The sequence below is a fragment of the Hippoglossus stenolepis genome, chromosome 6 (assembly GCF_022539355.2).
Source record: "Hippoglossus stenolepis isolate QCI-W04-F060 chromosome 6, HSTE1.2, whole genome shotgun sequence".
Classification (NCBI taxonomy): Eukaryota; Metazoa; Chordata; class Actinopteri; order Pleuronectiformes; family Pleuronectidae; genus Hippoglossus; species Hippoglossus stenolepis.
This window is the reverse complement of record NC_061488.1, coordinates 17,324,269-17,341,141: the sequence shown is the minus strand read 5'-3', so window position 1 is coordinate 17,341,141 and position 16,873 is coordinate 17,324,269. Positions and strand designations below refer to the sequence as shown.

At 40.7% G+C, this 16,873-nt stretch overlaps 1 protein-coding gene across 2 annotated transcripts in view; it reads left to right on the top strand.

Annotated features, from left to right (window-relative positions):
- The window catches only part of LOC118110646, a 28,127-nt gene extending 11,616 nt beyond the window's left edge, over positions 1-16,511 (top strand). Inside the window, exons 5-25 of one of the 2 annotated variants that reach the window (XM_035158588.2) lie at positions 616-736; positions 1,340-1,433; positions 1,828-1,914; positions 2,937-3,053; positions 3,180-3,278; positions 3,934-4,085; positions 4,718-4,856; positions 5,647-5,769; positions 5,856-6,053; positions 6,495-7,099; positions 7,258-7,707; positions 9,187-9,436; positions 9,706-9,795; positions 10,987-11,313; positions 11,420-11,590; positions 11,744-11,921; positions 12,011-12,127; positions 12,579-12,860; positions 13,223-13,461; positions 13,962-14,020; positions 14,455-16,511. In XM_035158588.2, the coding sequence (XP_035014479.2) occupies positions 616-736; positions 1,340-1,433; positions 1,828-1,914; positions 2,937-3,053; positions 3,180-3,278; positions 3,934-4,085; positions 4,718-4,856; positions 5,647-5,769; positions 5,856-6,053; positions 6,495-7,099; positions 7,258-7,707; positions 9,187-9,436; positions 9,706-9,795; positions 10,987-11,313; positions 11,420-11,590; positions 11,744-11,921; positions 12,011-12,127; positions 12,579-12,860; positions 13,223-13,461; positions 13,962-14,000 (3,878 nt within the window). In that variant the 3' untranslated portion in view covers positions 14,001-14,020; positions 14,455-16,511. Of the gene's footprint in view, positions 1-615; positions 737-1,339; positions 1,434-1,827; positions 1,915-2,936; positions 3,054-3,179; positions 3,279-3,933; positions 4,086-4,717; positions 4,857-5,646; positions 5,770-5,855; positions 6,054-6,494; positions 7,100-7,257; positions 7,708-9,186; positions 9,437-9,705; positions 9,796-10,986; positions 11,314-11,419; positions 11,591-11,743; positions 11,922-12,010; positions 12,128-12,578; positions 12,861-13,222; positions 13,462-13,961; positions 14,021-14,454 lie in introns of those variants that run through there. The other variant, XM_047340425.1, reaches the window with a different exon arrangement.
- The last annotated feature ends 362 nt before the right edge of the window (positions 16,512-16,873 follow it).

The window sequence follows — 16,873 nt, the reverse complement described above, 5'->3', positions numbered from 1 at the left end:
GCAGAAAGATGCTGATTATACAAAAATATCTACTGAATTTAGAACAAGGTTCATTATATATTCTACTGATGTACAGAGCTCCCAAAAGGTCTAAGTCTCATGACAATATGTGTTATCTTGACTCCCAATACTTGTTTTCTTCTATTCCTTCCCTTAACCCGAGAGAAAACTAAACAAGCCTGACGTGAATTCGGATGGGCAAATCAGTCCAGCCAACGTAGTCGACCTGTTTTGAGCCCAAATATCATTTCAACTTTTAGCTAGAACCGAGCACGGCCTGTCAGGTCCCGGCAGGCTCTGGTTTGGTATCCGCACTGTAATATGGAGCCCATTTTGTTTTTGTATATGATGGCGGATTGCATCTATTTACCTGTCGATATGAATGGAGGGAAGTCTATCTACAGTAAATACTCGTATGACTATGGAAGAGGTGGTTGGGAGGGAGAAGTTGAATCAACCAGGTGCTTTCAAGGCGAGAAATTGATTGACTACATTTATTTCTCTTCTTCTTTTTGAGATATATCAGGTGTTTGGTGAAAACCCTCACAAAGAGACGACAGCATTTGAGCTGTTCCTGATCTCTCCCCTCTCTCTCTCTCTCTTTAACCCCTGCAGGCGGCAGAGACAGGACAGGCAGGGCGATAGTTGAGCTCTATGGAGAGCACCCAGGCTGGAGATCAGCTGTGACAAGCCAGGAGATCTTCCACATGCTGCTCTACTTCCACTTGATCATCAGGTAATCTGCACTTCTCATTCATATGCCAGTAGATCAATGAATAAAGCAAGAAGCCAATCGGACTCAGATCCAACTGATCCAGTTAAAGATTACAAAACAACTGTACATTTATAGGCATACTGAAGGGCCATATCTGTTTAGCTCTAATTTATCTTTTAATGCCTCCACACTGGCGACACCTAGTGGCCAGAGGCATTGTGTTTTTGGGGTGCCCGTCCCAAAACGTTTTTTTATATTGTGAACATGATAACTCAAGAATGCCTTCTGGAAAGGTCTTCAAATTGGGTACAAACGTTCACTTAGACTTAAAGATGAACTAATTAGAATTTGGTGGTTGAAGGTCAAAAGTCAGTGTGACCTCCCAAAATAGGTATTTGGCCTCTTGATCATGATATCTCATGTCTGCCTTTAGAGAATTCTTTTATTTTTTGACAAATTGTCAAGATATGATGATTCCAAGATAAACTGATTCAATTCCAGTGCTCAAAGGTCACAGTGACCTCATATGAGTCTGGAAAAAAGTGTATGTAGATTAAAACTGCACTGGTTAGTGATGGCATACAACCACAGGGCAGTCATTTTATTTGTTCTCTCTGTTTGTAGGAGAGAAATCAGAGAAGCTGGGATGACTCTTATATTTGATGCGAGGAAGACAAATCCTCAGCCACAGCTCTACAAGGCCTTGATGACGCTTCAGGTACGAAGGTCACATGTTTTTGCTTTCGAGCAGATCAGAGCTGTTAGCTGATGCTTTGGAAGCATTGTGGAGAGAACATGGATCTAAACAGCATGTACACCTTCACTAGTTTGTGAAACATGTAAAGATAGAAACACTTTGTGTATTTGTAATCACCCCTACAATATATTGTATAATGATATGCAATGTGATGTTTAATTGAATGAGGGCATAATAAAGCTCTTTTCTGCAAGTGTGATAACATTTTCTAGCATGAATACCAGTTTTAATTTAACGAATTTACTTTCTTTTTCTATTTTAATTTATTTGTCATGATGAATACATGTGTGCAACCCAAATTTAAACATGCAAGATTGTGGTGGATTGGGATTTACTGAGTGTTAAACTGTTGCAGGAGCGGAGTCCACTGGTACTGAACAGTTTGGTGATGCTGGTGGACAAGGACAGCAGCCTCCGGCCTGAGAGATGTCCCGGGGTCCAGGTGAGCTCTTCCACCCATCACAACATTTATTTTAAAACACTGCATATGGAGAAACATCTCTGTTTAGTTCACTTTAAATCTGAATAAGCTTCATTAATGTCTTTGTTCAAAGTACATTCCTAGTTTGCTCATTACATGGTCAGTTTTTTTTTTCGGGCCATCACTTTGGTCCAATGTAAAATATCTTGAGAAAATATAACCATAAACATTTGAGTGAGTTTTTAAATTAACACCTTTTAAGTTAAATTGCATAACCAGTATTGGATTAATTGCCATGAATCATTTCCCCTAGTGCAGCCAGCAGGTCACAGTTTTCACTGTTCCAGTATAATATCTTATCATCACCTGACTGACTTCACTCCTTTAAACCTTTTTCAACCTGCAACTCATTTCATCAGAGTAAATGTTAAATATACAATATTAATTGTCTTGGTTAGATTCTTATATGAGCAAAACAAATTAGGCTACAGATGACAGTTTATCAGCCAAAATAAATAACTGCCACTCTAGATTTTTTCTGGTATTTATACTGGTTTACTGATAATCGAATTAAAAACCTTAGGTTTTTAGAGAAGTTTCTTTGCTAAATGTATTAATACCAGTTAAAGTCATGTGTTTTTACTGGTATTTCTGGTTTTTACAGGCCTGTCTGTTCTCTAAAATATAACCTTGGTTTCTCATTAGACTTATGGTTTCAATTATAAAGATTGAATAACCAGTAAAATAATGATTTTGACTTTGGCACTGGGGAGGAAGGAGGTAATGTTTTCACTCCTGTCCGTTTGTTGGTTGGATTGTTTGTTTGGAATGGATTTCCATGAAACTTCCATGATGTGATATGGGTCAGTGAAGAATCTATTAAATTTGAGGGATCAGGGAACTATGGAACTGATATCTATGGAACTGATATCTATGGAACTGATATCTCTTTTTGAATGTGTTGCAGCTTGTTTGCTTCCACTGAGTGTCATTCTTGTAAAGCTCTGTGCTGGTGTTTCTCTGACGTTTGTCACCTTGAGCAGACGGAGATGGTGACGTCGATGAAAGCCCTGCTAAAGCTGGTGGAGGGGAGTCAGCTGAGCTCCCGTCTGGACGGCACACTGTCTCACAGCCACTGTGACTGGATAGAGCTGCACCAGGTGAGCGGGTCACCTCAGAACAGTACATTACCTGTTCCCTGCTCCTCCTCTTTAATCAGGTGGGGTACGAGTTGACTCTTTTCAACACTCACATATTAATCCCTGTTCACATCTTTCATCCTCTAGAAACTTTTCCCATTTGTATCTGATCTTCATGAAGCCTCCAGCCTGCTTCTGAATGCCATCAGTAAGGTAGAGGAGCCCCAGAGGACAGACACTGTGCAGGTACTTTAAAGATATAATATGTAACATTTCTTCATTAAAATTTCCAAAATCAACTAGACCTGTTATATATTTTGTTCACCTGTGTACTTACATTATCCAAAATGTTTCCATCAATATTCAAACCCAGAGAAATTCACAATTTTACTGAAGGTAATGGAACATTACATTTTGTTTGCCTATGAACTGCATCATATCCGCTTTACCTGTGGCTTTGCCTGTCTCTGCTGTAACTTTGACGTATGACTAAGGAAAAACAAGCTTGTAGCCAGTTCGCCAGTCTGCAGTTTTTTCCTTCCACTGTTTGTTTTGGTCACTCTCGTGGAAAAACAGTTATTCGTTTCCGTTTGCTGCGAAACTTGAGTAAACATTAATCTCCTCTGTGAACATGTTTTCCACCTGAGTCGTGTCAGGTAGATTTTCATTGGCAATGGTGGTTAAGACAATAACTCCCATGATCCCACACTGCTTCACAAAATCCTCAAACTAGGTCTTTTGTTATTGTTTTAATTGAGAGACCCCTAAGCTGCAGGAATTTCGTATTCTACATTTTGTGCCTCAGTTTCCACTGATTTCACTTAAGGAAAGGCGTTCAGGATCATTTAAAAAGGAGTCACTGCATCATGTACTGATGTTTAGATGATTTTTTGTCTAACAGACTGTTCAGCAGTGCATGATGGACCAGAGGACTCTGATGAGGGACGTACTGGAGGACAGCAGACTGGTCGGCCTGCAGAGGGAGGGTGGGGCCATCTTGGCGAGGCTGAGAAGGGAGAGTGACCTCAAATACCCTCACTGTGAAGACCTCAGGTAAACAGAGGAACTTACTGTACCTGCTGTAATTACATGTGCAGAAAAACCTGGTCTGCAGTCTGATGTGGGTTTAACTGTTCCTGTGGCCTGTTACTCCTTGTGACTCATCATTCTTTCTGATGTAAAATAAACCTCTGAGCGAGACACTATTTCTGCTAATACCAGACACTGCACATGCAAACCATGGTTTACCACCAAAAACCATGACGTGGTCCAGCAAGACTTTCTTTTCAATGTAACCCAGGAACAACATCACATATGACTCTGAACAGAAGTCAAATCTAAAACCCAAAGAAATTAGCTGTTTTAATAATATATGTTGCACGGTAGATTTCTTTCAGCCAGTGATTGTTTTCCAGTTAAATAAAAAATAACAATTATGCAACTATTTATTCTATGAAACTGTTATTTTATCTGGTGAGTCCCTGAGACTAAGATCTAAGTATATTGAAATATTTATTGCTACAATATTTAATGACTGAAAAACAATAATACAGTTAGACAAAGTAGGAAACAGCATGGGGTATAAAATAATTACAACTGCTGATTGACTAAATAGTAGGACAGTGCTTTTTTAAAAATTGCATTAAATATCCTTAAGGCCCTGATCTGTCTTTCCCTTCACACAGTGATGCAGTAGACTCTGTGACCAGTCTGTACAACCACATGGAGGAGCAGGCTCATGTCCTGGTGCTGAGGTCCAACGTGTCACTGGAACATCTGGAGTACCTGCTGCAGCTCCGGGAGATGGAGGGACACTTCACCCAGGTACTGCACGTTAAACTAGCTGACCGTCAAATGCATCCACAGATCTTTTACATCCCTCTATAGCAAATGTTATACTACAATAGAGGTGGTGGTTGTCTAATGGGAGGGAGAGGTGGGGATGGAGGGTCAGATCAAACCACAGAGAAGTTAAATAAACCAGATGCTCTCTAGGTGAGACAGGAAATGACTGGCAGATTTGCTGCCTCATGGGCCTAAGAAATTTATAATGTCCACTTGAGTGTGAAAGTCCACTGATCCAGTGACATTAACTCACCATGTGTGGCTATGATGAGTGTGGAACTTCATGCATAATTTAATACATATTTGAGGTAAGCAAATTTAAAAATCATCTGTTCTTGTTCTGATAGCGTGGCCTTGTTTTGCTTACCTGTATTTTATATAATTGCATATGTTACATATTACATATTATAAATTATATTAAATATTTTATATTTTGGACTTTTTGTTCCTGTGCCACCACTTGAAGCCTGTGATAAAGAATTAGTTATATTAACTGTACTCTAATAATAGAATAAAGCAACTTTAAACAGTTTACATACATACAAGTTAAGATATTAACTAAAAGGAGATATACTCATAAAAACACAGGGACATGTATCCACCTATTCATATTTATTCATAATTTATCAAAATTAAAGATTTAAATTCAAAGTGCGGGATCGTATATAGAAAGAGAACAAAATAAGACACATTAGACGTATGACATATCCTTGAGTAAGAACATGTTTACTTACCAAATGTTGTTTTTTGCATCTTTCTGTCCCTGCAGATGCATCATTGGTTTCATGTAGAAGGAGAGCGCCACCTGCTGGAGGCTGAGTCTGTGGAAGACTCTGGGGACAGAATGGAGCAGATCCTCAACAGCTTCACTGGTTTCCTTATTGAGGCAAATGTGCGTCTCTGCATGTGTCTGTGTTTGTATTATTGGCGGTTGTCTGTCAATCCGGCGCTCTGAATGTCTCTCCTCTCCCGCCCCAGGACCGAAGGCACCACGCCATGTCGTTAGTGTCCGAGGCAGAGCGGCTGCAGCAGAGCGGCCACTACTACCCAGAGACGGAGACATTCAGGACTTTTGTCTGCACCTTCAAGTCAGGCCTGGAGGAGTTCCTGTGCAGGGCCGAGGCCTGCGGCAGAGAGCTGCAGATCATGGTCAACGTGTGTGATTTTTGTGAGCAGGTTTGTATAAAATCAGTGTTCAGAAACTCTGGAGCCTTGTCTTTCCAAGTTGACATCTTTGTTGGTGTCTTGTACATGTATGTCACCTCCTTTCAGCCTGAGATATTTGTATATGAAAATGCAAATGCCAAATCAAATTTTAAGCTCTTAAGAGAAACACAAATATCTTGAAATAGTTCTCAAATAAATATACTTAGTTACCAGAGAGTCCATGTGAGTAACACATGAATGAGACTTTCTTTGTAAACTTCCCTTGTTCTCATGCAAATATCAATCAGCAGGAAAACAATTACATCTGTTTTACTCATACACTTCTTGTAGTTTTCAGCAAATGAACAATGTTACTGCTACATCAACATTTGAGTCGGTAGCTTTATGAAAAACAAAGAAAAGGCAGTTTTGTTTTTTTCTGTATTAAAAGAGAACCTCTCTTGCACACAGGCAGCAGCTCTGGCCGGCGAATGCATTGATTACCTGGACCAGAGTCAAACAAACTCTCAACAGAACCAACAAGACGGTACAACCACCAGTGCTTCACTGTCAGGCAACGACAACTCAATTCTTCAGACATTTCAAGAGCGGTTTCTCCAGTTCAGCCCGGAGAGGTTTCAGGAGGTGAAGGCTCAGGCCAGCGCCCTGCAGGGCACCAGGGGGATGCGGGTGTGGAACGTAGCCTGGCTCAGGTGTCAGGAGGCCAGACAGCAGCTTCAGGAGAGGATGCAGAGTGTGGATGAACTGCACCACCAAAACCCAGAGTCGAGCAGCAGTTGTGAGTGTCGCTATGTAGATGTGGTGAGCACTAATATTCAGACGACGTCACCCGGTGGACAGAATCTGGTGGTGCAATCGACCCCCGGGCCTCGGCACCCGCAGTGGGAGGGCATCGTGTCCGGCGCGGTGGATTTAGGGAAGAGAAAGCCGATCATGGGCAGCAACAGCACTAATTCAACCAATGTAGCCGGCTGTGACATCGTCGTCAAACCTGAGGATCCCAGTGATGCTGGAACCAGCCAGGGGTCAAAGGTCCCTCCACAGTCACCTCACAGGTAATACAAGTCATTGGTGAGTGGACTCGTATCCATTGATTTGGATTCAACCAGAGTATTTCATTCAAACAGGGGTGAGGAGCCTTGATCTCCTTTATCGCGAATCAATTTCTTGCTGCAGCACTTGTTTCCTGACTCAGCACTTAATTTTTGAATAGATCAGGAAGGAGAACAGAGAGAGAGGCGAGGAGGAGACAGACGAGCAGAGCGAGGAGAGAGCGGGATGCTGCCGCTCTGTCCCAGTCCCACACCGTCGGCTGCCAGTGGTTTCCATGGGCGCGAGGCCTCAAAACGAGGTCGGTGAGCCAAGACTCGGGCACCACAGGGGCGGCGACGGCAGGGTCCTCCACTCCCCCAGAGCAGCGAGTCCGACCGCCATCGTCCTGCTCCCACCACGGTCAGCCGTCCTGTCGGATTCTCAAGGAGGCTCAGAAGTTCCAGATCTCCCGCCACGGCAGCTTCTGCTCAGAGGACTCCTGTCTGAGCGAGCGGGGAGCTGCAGGTGGTGATGGGACTATATGCTCCAAACACTCCAGCCTGCCCATAGGGGGCAGATATGAGGGGGCGTTTTATTTGGCGAATCCTCAGGAGAGTGCCAGCAATGCTCTGTAAGTTCATAACATCTTCTCTGGAAGAATGATATTTTGTGAGAAATTCAATGCTACATTTTCATTTCTCTAATGTTGTGAGTCTTAATGAGATTCCATGCACTCTTTTCTGTCTCTAAGCTGACAGTGACGTGCTCCAGGTATCTCTTTGCTTCTCTTTTTTTAATTCAGCAACATGGATGGATTATCGAACAGGGCCACGATGCACAATCCTGTAGCTTAAAGTGGTTTCTAACAATGAGATGTGTCTCTCTGCAAAGTGAACATGCTCAGTCGACAGTGAGAAGAGGCTTCACTAATCCCAGTGTTGTCCTATAGTACTTTAGCACAGTTTTGCACTTCATTTAGGCTAAGATTAGTTTCTTTTCAGCTCTTTTCACTTTCAGATTTCTAATGTTTTCACTCAAAACCCTGCGCTCGCACTCAAATATACGCTGCTTCTGCTTGGATTTCCTGTGCTTGGATCTCCTCGCGCTCACACTGCTTCTCTGCAGGTGTGAAACATCTGCTCTCAGATTTGTTTTCTCCTGCTCTCAGATTTTTTATTTTTCTGCTCTTGGATTTTTTTGTGCAAACCTGAAGTTGTCCCAGGTTTTGAGTTAAAACATTACAAAATCCAAACATGAAATCAACAAGTCCCGCCCCCTAAAAGAGAAAGACCCGCTCTTAAATAAAGTATAAAATATGATTTTTTTAAAAAAACCCTTATACGAGAGCAGAGGAGCCACATACTGTGCAATAAGATCCCTCTATTTTTGTGCCCAGGGACCTGTCGTCTCGTAATCCATCCATGTTCAGCATGTTTCTTGACTATCACAGTGGATGTAGAGAGAAAAAGGACAGTGTTTTGATAATGATGCATAATCTATATATCACTTCACTTGGTGTGGAATAAGAAACTTATACTTTTGGTGGACAGAGGACAAAGGTGACGGTCACTGTAACAAAACACCAAGAATAAATGTGCTAATTACAATGTCTCATAGGATAAAATGATAAAAGGGTGATGTTTCATATCCAAAAGGTCAAAGTTCATCTTCACTTTGACATCAACTCAGAAACATAGTGACCTTATCTCCTGCAACTAATTCTAAAACTCGTCCCAGGACCAGATAGCAGGAGAACACGGAGAAACTAACAGTAAGTTAAAAATGTTGTCCTTCCATCAATGTTTCAAAAGACAAAAAGCTCATGCCGATCTAACTAATCAATAAGTCAATCACAGTATGCAGAAAATAAAGTATCATTCAACAAGGACAGGGAAAACGATTTTAGATTTAAAATAACTCTAAATTCTTTCCTAGTATTATCTGGATTGAAATGATGCAGAAGAAAACATGAAATTAGTCACTTACAAATTCTACTCGCTAATAAATATTTCATTAGGTATCATGTTGAAATGCTTTTATGTAGTTAAGTGTACACGGTTATTGTCTGTGTTTGAAGTTGAATAGATATGTGTTGTGTTTGTGTCATCAGGAGGCTGAAGCGTGTCCTGGAGGAGCTGGTGGTCACGGAGAGGGAGTACGTACGATCGCTCAGCTACATCCTGACCCACTACCTCCCCCTGCTGGACAGACCTGACATCCCCCAGGACCTCAGGGGCAAGCGAGGCATCATCTTCGGGAACCTGGAGAAGCTTTACAACTTCCACAGCCACTACTTCCTGCCAGAGCTGGAGGCCTGCCAGAGGGACCCGGCCATGGTGGCCCGCTGCTTTCTCAGACATGTGAGTAGTCACTGTGCAACTATCATCAAATTAACTGTGTATGTTTTATATATTTTTTTATTAATGTGAAAATGTAGTTTAATAATGCTTCTCGTGATGTAATGAAACCAGAAATAAACTCATACAGTAACAAGATTAGTCTCATAATGTCAATGAAGGTCAATGAATCCATTTTATAGCACATGAATACGTGGCTTGTAAATCAGTTTACTCTGGTGTCTTAAATAAAATGTGTTCTCTCATATTTCTGACGTTGGTTGTGTCCACAGAGTGAGAGCTTTGGCCTGTACGCTCTGTACAGCAAGAACAAACCTCAGTCAGACGCCCTCATCCTGCACCGACGCCACGACATCTTCAAGGTCCGATTTTACATCCTGTCTCTCTCTTAACGCAGCAACACAAGAGGTTTAGTTTTCCTTCTCCTCTCCATCTTTCCCACGTTTTAGAAAAAATTTAATTTCAAAATTTAGTAATTTAATTTAAAAAACACTCTCTGATGAGAGCATTCATCTGGAGAGGATGATCTAATTTTTTTGTTAAGCAGTTTCCAGTTATCTATCACTTGATCACATACTCCTTTAGTGGATTCAAAGTGACACATGCAGTTTACGTCTTGTAGCTGCATGTGCCAGCACTACATTAAAGCTTTGATATATGACACATTAGCTTACAGTACATTGAGTATATTAGAGAGTGTGTAATATTCTAAACAAAGGCTGTGCCAGAAATCCATATAACAGACAGTTACTCTGTAGTGAGCAGTAAATTGAGATCATCATCTGTCATCACTTTTGTTTTTGCTACTGTAAGATGTGATGCATTGCATTGTGGGATTATGGCAGAAATCGTTGTACATGCAATGGAGATTAAGTTTCATCTTTTTCATTTGTGTTTTATTTTTCTGTAATTGTTTGTGACACTAAAGTTTTCAGATCTTGTTCAAGCCCTTAAAATGATTGTAAAGACAAGTTTGTAGTGATGTTTCCTTGGGTGTATATAAAGACGGACGACGTGTCTCCACTTCCTCCTGTTATACAAAAATAAAGCTGAAATATCACTGATGCGAGTGCCGCCATCTGTGATCATGGTGAGGACCAATCATGAGTGAGTCGCAGCTGTCAATCATGACATATCACCCAGTTTTTTTTACCAAGTAACAAATTTAAACCAAACCTACTGGAAAGATTATCACTTAAACAAACAGCAGTGTGATAAGTCCACAAAAAAAATGACAAATCATATTTGATTTCTTTAGTTTTTTTTTAGACTTTTTAGTTTGGTCCTCTCATCTATTACCATGGAGGAGGCAGGGTTTATAACCTGTATTGCGATCAGCCACCAGGGGGGGATCAAGAGGATTTGGCTTCACTTTTTTGGGGAACTGTCACGTCGTCCATCTTTATAAACAGTTTATGGGTGCCTGCAGCTTCACATGTTCCATTTCAATCACCTGGATTTGTCTGTTTGTTGAACAGTTTCTGACCCTGTGAAAGCATTAGCTCCATGCTTCATCTTCTCAGCTTTACAGTCCACTTTGTTTCCCCCCACAGAGGAAGCAGCAGGAGCTGGGGGACATGATGGATCTTTCATCCTACCTGCTGAGGCCCATCCAGAGGATCAGCAAGTACAGCCTGCTGCTGCAGGACATGTTGTCTCTGGCCGGCTCATACAGACCAAAAGACATGATCCAGGACACACTTCTCGAATCTTCTGTGTGCGCACAAAGTGTGTGTGGCCAGGGTGTGTCTGTGCCTGATCTGACAAGCAGCGAGAGGGAGCGGGAGAGGTCTGAGATCCAGGCTGCCGCCGACCTGGTTCGATTTCAGATGCGTCACGGCAACGACTTGCTCACAATGGATGCGATCCAGGACTGTGATGTAAGATACTAAAAAGTTAGATCAGACATTGTTAATATACAGAAGTTAAATGAAGTTAACCGTCTTTTCCTTTCTGCTCTGCGGCTGCTCTCCTCTGTTCTCTCAGGTGAATTTGAAAGAGCAGGGCCAGCTGATTCGTCAGGATGAGTTCACAGTTTTCTTTAGGAAGAAGAAATGTGTCCGCCGCATCTTTCTGTTTGAACATCTCGTCCTCTTCAGCAAGACCAAGAGGACAGATGTCGGCAATGATGTGTATGTCTACAAGCAGTCATTCAAGGTCAGCACAGAGAAAGCCTTGATAGTCAACCTTGATGTATTGACATATTTACTTCTCATAGTTCTGAGTTACACTTCAGTCAGACATTTGAAGCTTCCAGCATTTAAAGGTATCTAGTGGAGCCAAGACATGTCGTTGTGTTTTCTCTTCCAGACGAGCGACATTGGGATGACCCATAACTCTGGTGTGAGCGGCCTGTGTTTTGAGATCTGGTTCCGCAGAAGGAAGAGCGAGGACACCTACACCCTGAAATCCTCCAGCATGGAGGTGAAGAAAGCCTGGACCACCGATCTGGAGAGGATCCTGTGGGATCAGGCCACTCACAGCAGAGGTTGTTAAAACAACAATATATATTTTTCTTTCATTTAGCAGTGCTTTGTAGATCTAGAAAACATATTGTGAATATACTTAATGTTCCAGAGCTTCGTATACAGGAGAGGGTGTTTATGGGAATGGCCAGCAAACATTTCATGGACATTCAACCCAGCGATGCTGCGATTTGTGACCGAGCCGTCAGCTGTGTCCTGCCTGGGAGAAGTAAGGAGCTACACACACAACATTTTACACTTCAGATCAATCTTAGCTTTTCTGCCACCTTGGTCCAAACTGAAATGACCTTTCATCTTGCGCCATCCTCAGGTCAAAATTTAATTTTTTTCTAAAACCTTCTGATTCCCATCAGCCTCAGCTGTACTATGTTTTGTGATCTTTTGCAAATGTTAGCATGCTCTTATGCTTAACTAAAATGGTGAACACGGCAGCAACATTCCACCATCTAAAATCTGCAGATTAGCATTGTCATCATAGACTGTATATAAAGATGGACGACACATCTTCACTTCCTCCCACTGTGGTATCGAGGATACAAACGCTTATATGATTAACAAAGTAACTACATTTAACAAGTGTATTAGTGAAGTAACTGCAAGTCATGCTTGTGTCCTCATTGCTCACTGACCCAGCGCATCATTATCTATGTGTTTGTCAGTCCCTGTGGCGTGTTGTTCTCACAGGGACGTAGACTATCCACGGCCACACTCCATTGGCTCTGGCAGCACGGCCTCCACCACCCTCAGCCAATCGTCTTCCTCCTCTGGCCGGGGCTCGCTGCCCCCTGCTGGATATCCTGGGAACCAGTCGCAGGGATTGGAGACCGGTCCAGCCATCTGCTCCTTCCCTGAGGCAGTGACTGACAATGAACTCAACCATCAGCATCTTCATCAGCATCTTCATCGTAACTGTGAGCAGTGGAAAACTCATCATCCTCTATGTGAGTTATTTTTGCAGTCTTTAAATAGTTTTTGGAGGACAGAGGGGTCTGTTGGCTGTTGTAGTCTTTCAGAATCCATTAATGTTTTAATGAACATCATGTGAAATTCAAATATGAAAAGATATTTGTAAAGTCACTGTAGATCTGCTAATTTTGACACTCTCTGGTGGTAGCAACAAGAATGACACTGGAAAACAGCAAGACATGCACTCCCACTGATTTGTCCTCAATCAATCTTCTCATTGTCTGGACGATGTTATGGAACTTGAACTGATCAAATTGGATCAATTTTCTAATTATTTCAAAAAATGCACAAACTTCAGCCTTTTCTGTTTCTCAAAGTGTTTGTGTTTCTGTGTTAGTGGACAGCACCGAGTCATCTGGGGAAAACATCAATGTCTTGAGCAGCTCGGACCCCAGCTGCCTGTCTGCCATTGGTGGAGAGGCAGTGGAAAACTCCTCCTCCTCGTTCATGTCCCAAAATTCAAAGCCCCGCCTACCACTGAGTCAGACGTCTAGCCTGAGGAGAAACAGCTCACCGGTGATCATCAGAAAGAAACCGGGTGTCGCACCCAAACCTCCACATCTAGCTAATGCCCAGGTACAAGTGAACTTAAAATAATGAAATCTAGTAAATTGATATACGTACAAGCTGATGGCCATGGTTTCAATCACATGGGGTTCTGTTAATATGTCTTAAAGTTTGAAAAAAAGGTTTAAAAATCTGCTCATGAATGAATTAAAGGACAAGTGTGTGCTATTTATTGCAACCAACTGAATATCTCATACGCTATCCTCCCCTTCCAAGCCTGTAGTAGGAGAACCTTGGTTAAAGTAAAATCGTGGAGGGTCCTGTCCTCTCTAGAGCCAGTGTTTGGTTTGTCTGCTCTGGACAACCGTAGAAACATGGGGGTGCAACATGACCCAGTGAAAGATCCGCTCTCTATATAGACATGAACGGTTCATTCCGAGCTAATAACATCACTAATAAAAAACTATTAATTCATAAACATAATAATAATATTGCATTCACTTTCCCCCTAAATCATACACACAGGTATTTTAATAGCACATCTTTGTGTTTGTTATCTTGCATTTCAGAGTGAAGAAATTATAATCGTAAAATCAACAGAAGTTTAACCCTGGATTCCCTACAGAAGGTAAATATGTCCTAAATCAAATTTAAATATTGAAAGTATATAAAGCAACACAACTGGTAAAGAGGTTATTCTGCATCTTTATTGTGAGTCTTTCCTTGACAAACTTAAAAGGGAGAAACAATATATACAATCAATTATTTATTTGATTATACCAAATTTTAGCCTACATGTGTATGAGTACCTGACCTACTATTTCTGTAGTTATTTTATTCAAGAAACGAATCCCATTTAAAAATAAATAAATTAATACATTTTAAAAAGTACAATGTTTCCTGAATTAATCCTCTCTACTTAAAAATTTTAAATGATTAGTTCGTTTTTACAGTGTTTTCTATAGAGCTGACATGTGCAAAGTTTTTAAAAGAGAAACAAAGCCATATTTTATGATTATTATTGTTATCAGTGAACAATTTGTGCTTTAAATATTGTTGCAGATTTTTGGACGGCTGGAGCCATTCAGTCCTGCACATCTTCCGGTCTCTGATGGAAGTAGAGGGCGCTCAGAGAGCATGTACCTCCGCTCCGCTATTTTGCAATGGTCAAGAAAGTGAGAAAAAAAAATCCTGGATTTACGGCAAAATTGGTCCAATCCTTCCATCCAGTTTCGTGGAAATCTATTCTGTAGTTTTTGCATAATCCTACTGACAAACAAACAATTAAACCAAAGGACAGGGAAACACATCGTGTGGCCACACAGTCACGAGACGCAGCTTTGTGTGGTCACATGTTCTGGTTTGCCTGCCATTACAACACATTACATACAATCTTAACCAATATTCACAGAATATGTCTTTGTCCACAAAAGGTGCCTCGGTTCTTTACTGCAGCAGAAATATTTCCATCCCCAGCCATGTTTTTTTAATTTTAATATTGAACCAAGTTGAACCAATCGGCTGCTACAGCTTCAGTGGATTAAACATGAAGAACATAGTTTATTGACATACTCAGCATTGGAACCTGTTTTTGTGTTCAGTGAACTAACCATGTGTTGTTATGTGGTTAGCTGTCGTCTGTCATCACATGTTTACTGACTATACTGTTGTTGAGAGTGAAACATGTTCTGCATATACATACATGAGTATCAGGTGTATGTGTCATGCTACAATAACACAGAATGAAGGAGTTTGTGGTCAAGGGATACATTTGTAATGCATGTTGTTGGATCTTTTGTACTGTATAGTCTGTACAATTATTAATGAGCAGTGAGAGGCGGTTGTCGTGGTGATCAGTACCTTGTCACTCACTGCTGCTGTGCTTCTTTTCATTTGATTTACCTGCAGGCAAAGTGTTGCTAAAGAAGCATTTGTATCAGCTGGACTATAAATGTTTTGTTTACGAGATCACAAGGTTAAACTGAGGTTCAGTTCATGGCCAGAGCAGTGAAGTGGTCACAAGCCCAGGACTGGTTGCAGACCCAGACCCAGACCTAGACCACAGTAGTTCTATATTTAGACGTTTATCAGGACGAACAGACCACTGGCTCAAGTGTTTTCACATGTGGATTTTAACTATTTCAAATATAGGCCGTACGCCTACAGGCAAGAACCACTTCCTGTTATTAAGGGTCCACTAATTGTTCCATACTCATCAATGTTCCAGCTTCACCCACATGAAAATGACCATTACAGAAAAGGTGTTTCTCTGATTTATTTAAATACTTTTTGTTGTATTTTTGTTTGTTGTCTTTATTTTTTAACAAGTTATTGATGGAAGGCATCACTTTTGTTATTGTTCATGCAAAATGTACAGTATGCAAATGACGACTGGATCTTTCATGGTCACAATGTCGACTTTTATTTATTTTCCTAAAAACCACTGACTTTTAATGACCTGGAAGATCCATGTGTTTTCTGTTCTCTGTAACTTTCTTAATTTATGACTTCTTCTGTTTGTGTAAATGCAGAGTCGGTGCAGTTGTTTATTCTTTCTTTCTTTCTTTTGTTGGATTGTTTTAGTGGAATTTAGAGAAGGTTTTGTTTGGTTTCTTCCTCTAAACTCTGCACTACCTTTTGGAGGTGATGTGAAAGACTGCATGAGGATGTGGCACCAATGTGAAGATGCTTCACTTCCTTATTCCACAGAGTAATTCCTCAGACAGACAGACAGCTGCAGACACTTGTTTCAAAACTTTTAATTGCCATTGTGCAGGTTTTACTTTGGCACATACACACTGCCCAAAATAGCAATCTGTTGCGTGATAGTAAACTGGATATAGTCATGTTGCAGTTGCATGACCTTTTTCACAACATCCTCCAGTAATAAAAAAATTAAAAAATGAAAGTGAAAAACTCATGCTGACTTGACAAAAATGTGTGAAGTAGTTTTCTGCCTTTCAAAGTAAAGAAACATATTGAAACAAGTTTTGACAGTTGGACATGTTCCTGTTTTGCATTATACCATTTAAGCAGTTATGACTCATTTTGAATTGCAACCTTTTGTTTATGTTGAATCATACAGTAATGTATGGCATAAATAAGCCATGTTAAAAATATTTTGGGGGTGGATTCTTTTTTATAGTTATAGAAAACATTTAGCTGTATAGAATGGTGTCCATTATTTGTTGTGTTATGCTATATTTTTTTGGAATTCATTAATTTATTCAACCTTTATTTTAACTTGGAAACACATTGAGGTAGAGACCTCATTTGTAATAAGTGCAGAAAATACACAAAACATTCCAAGACAACACAAATAAGTAACAGAAGATTTGCAAAATAGCAAGAGCAAAAATAAAAGCCTCAGGAATAAACACAATGTATACAATTACATTTGAAGCAAATGAATCAATTAAAACAGGAATATTTATTTGAAGTATTTAAAAAAAAACTTAACAAAACTTTAACAGTGACTGTT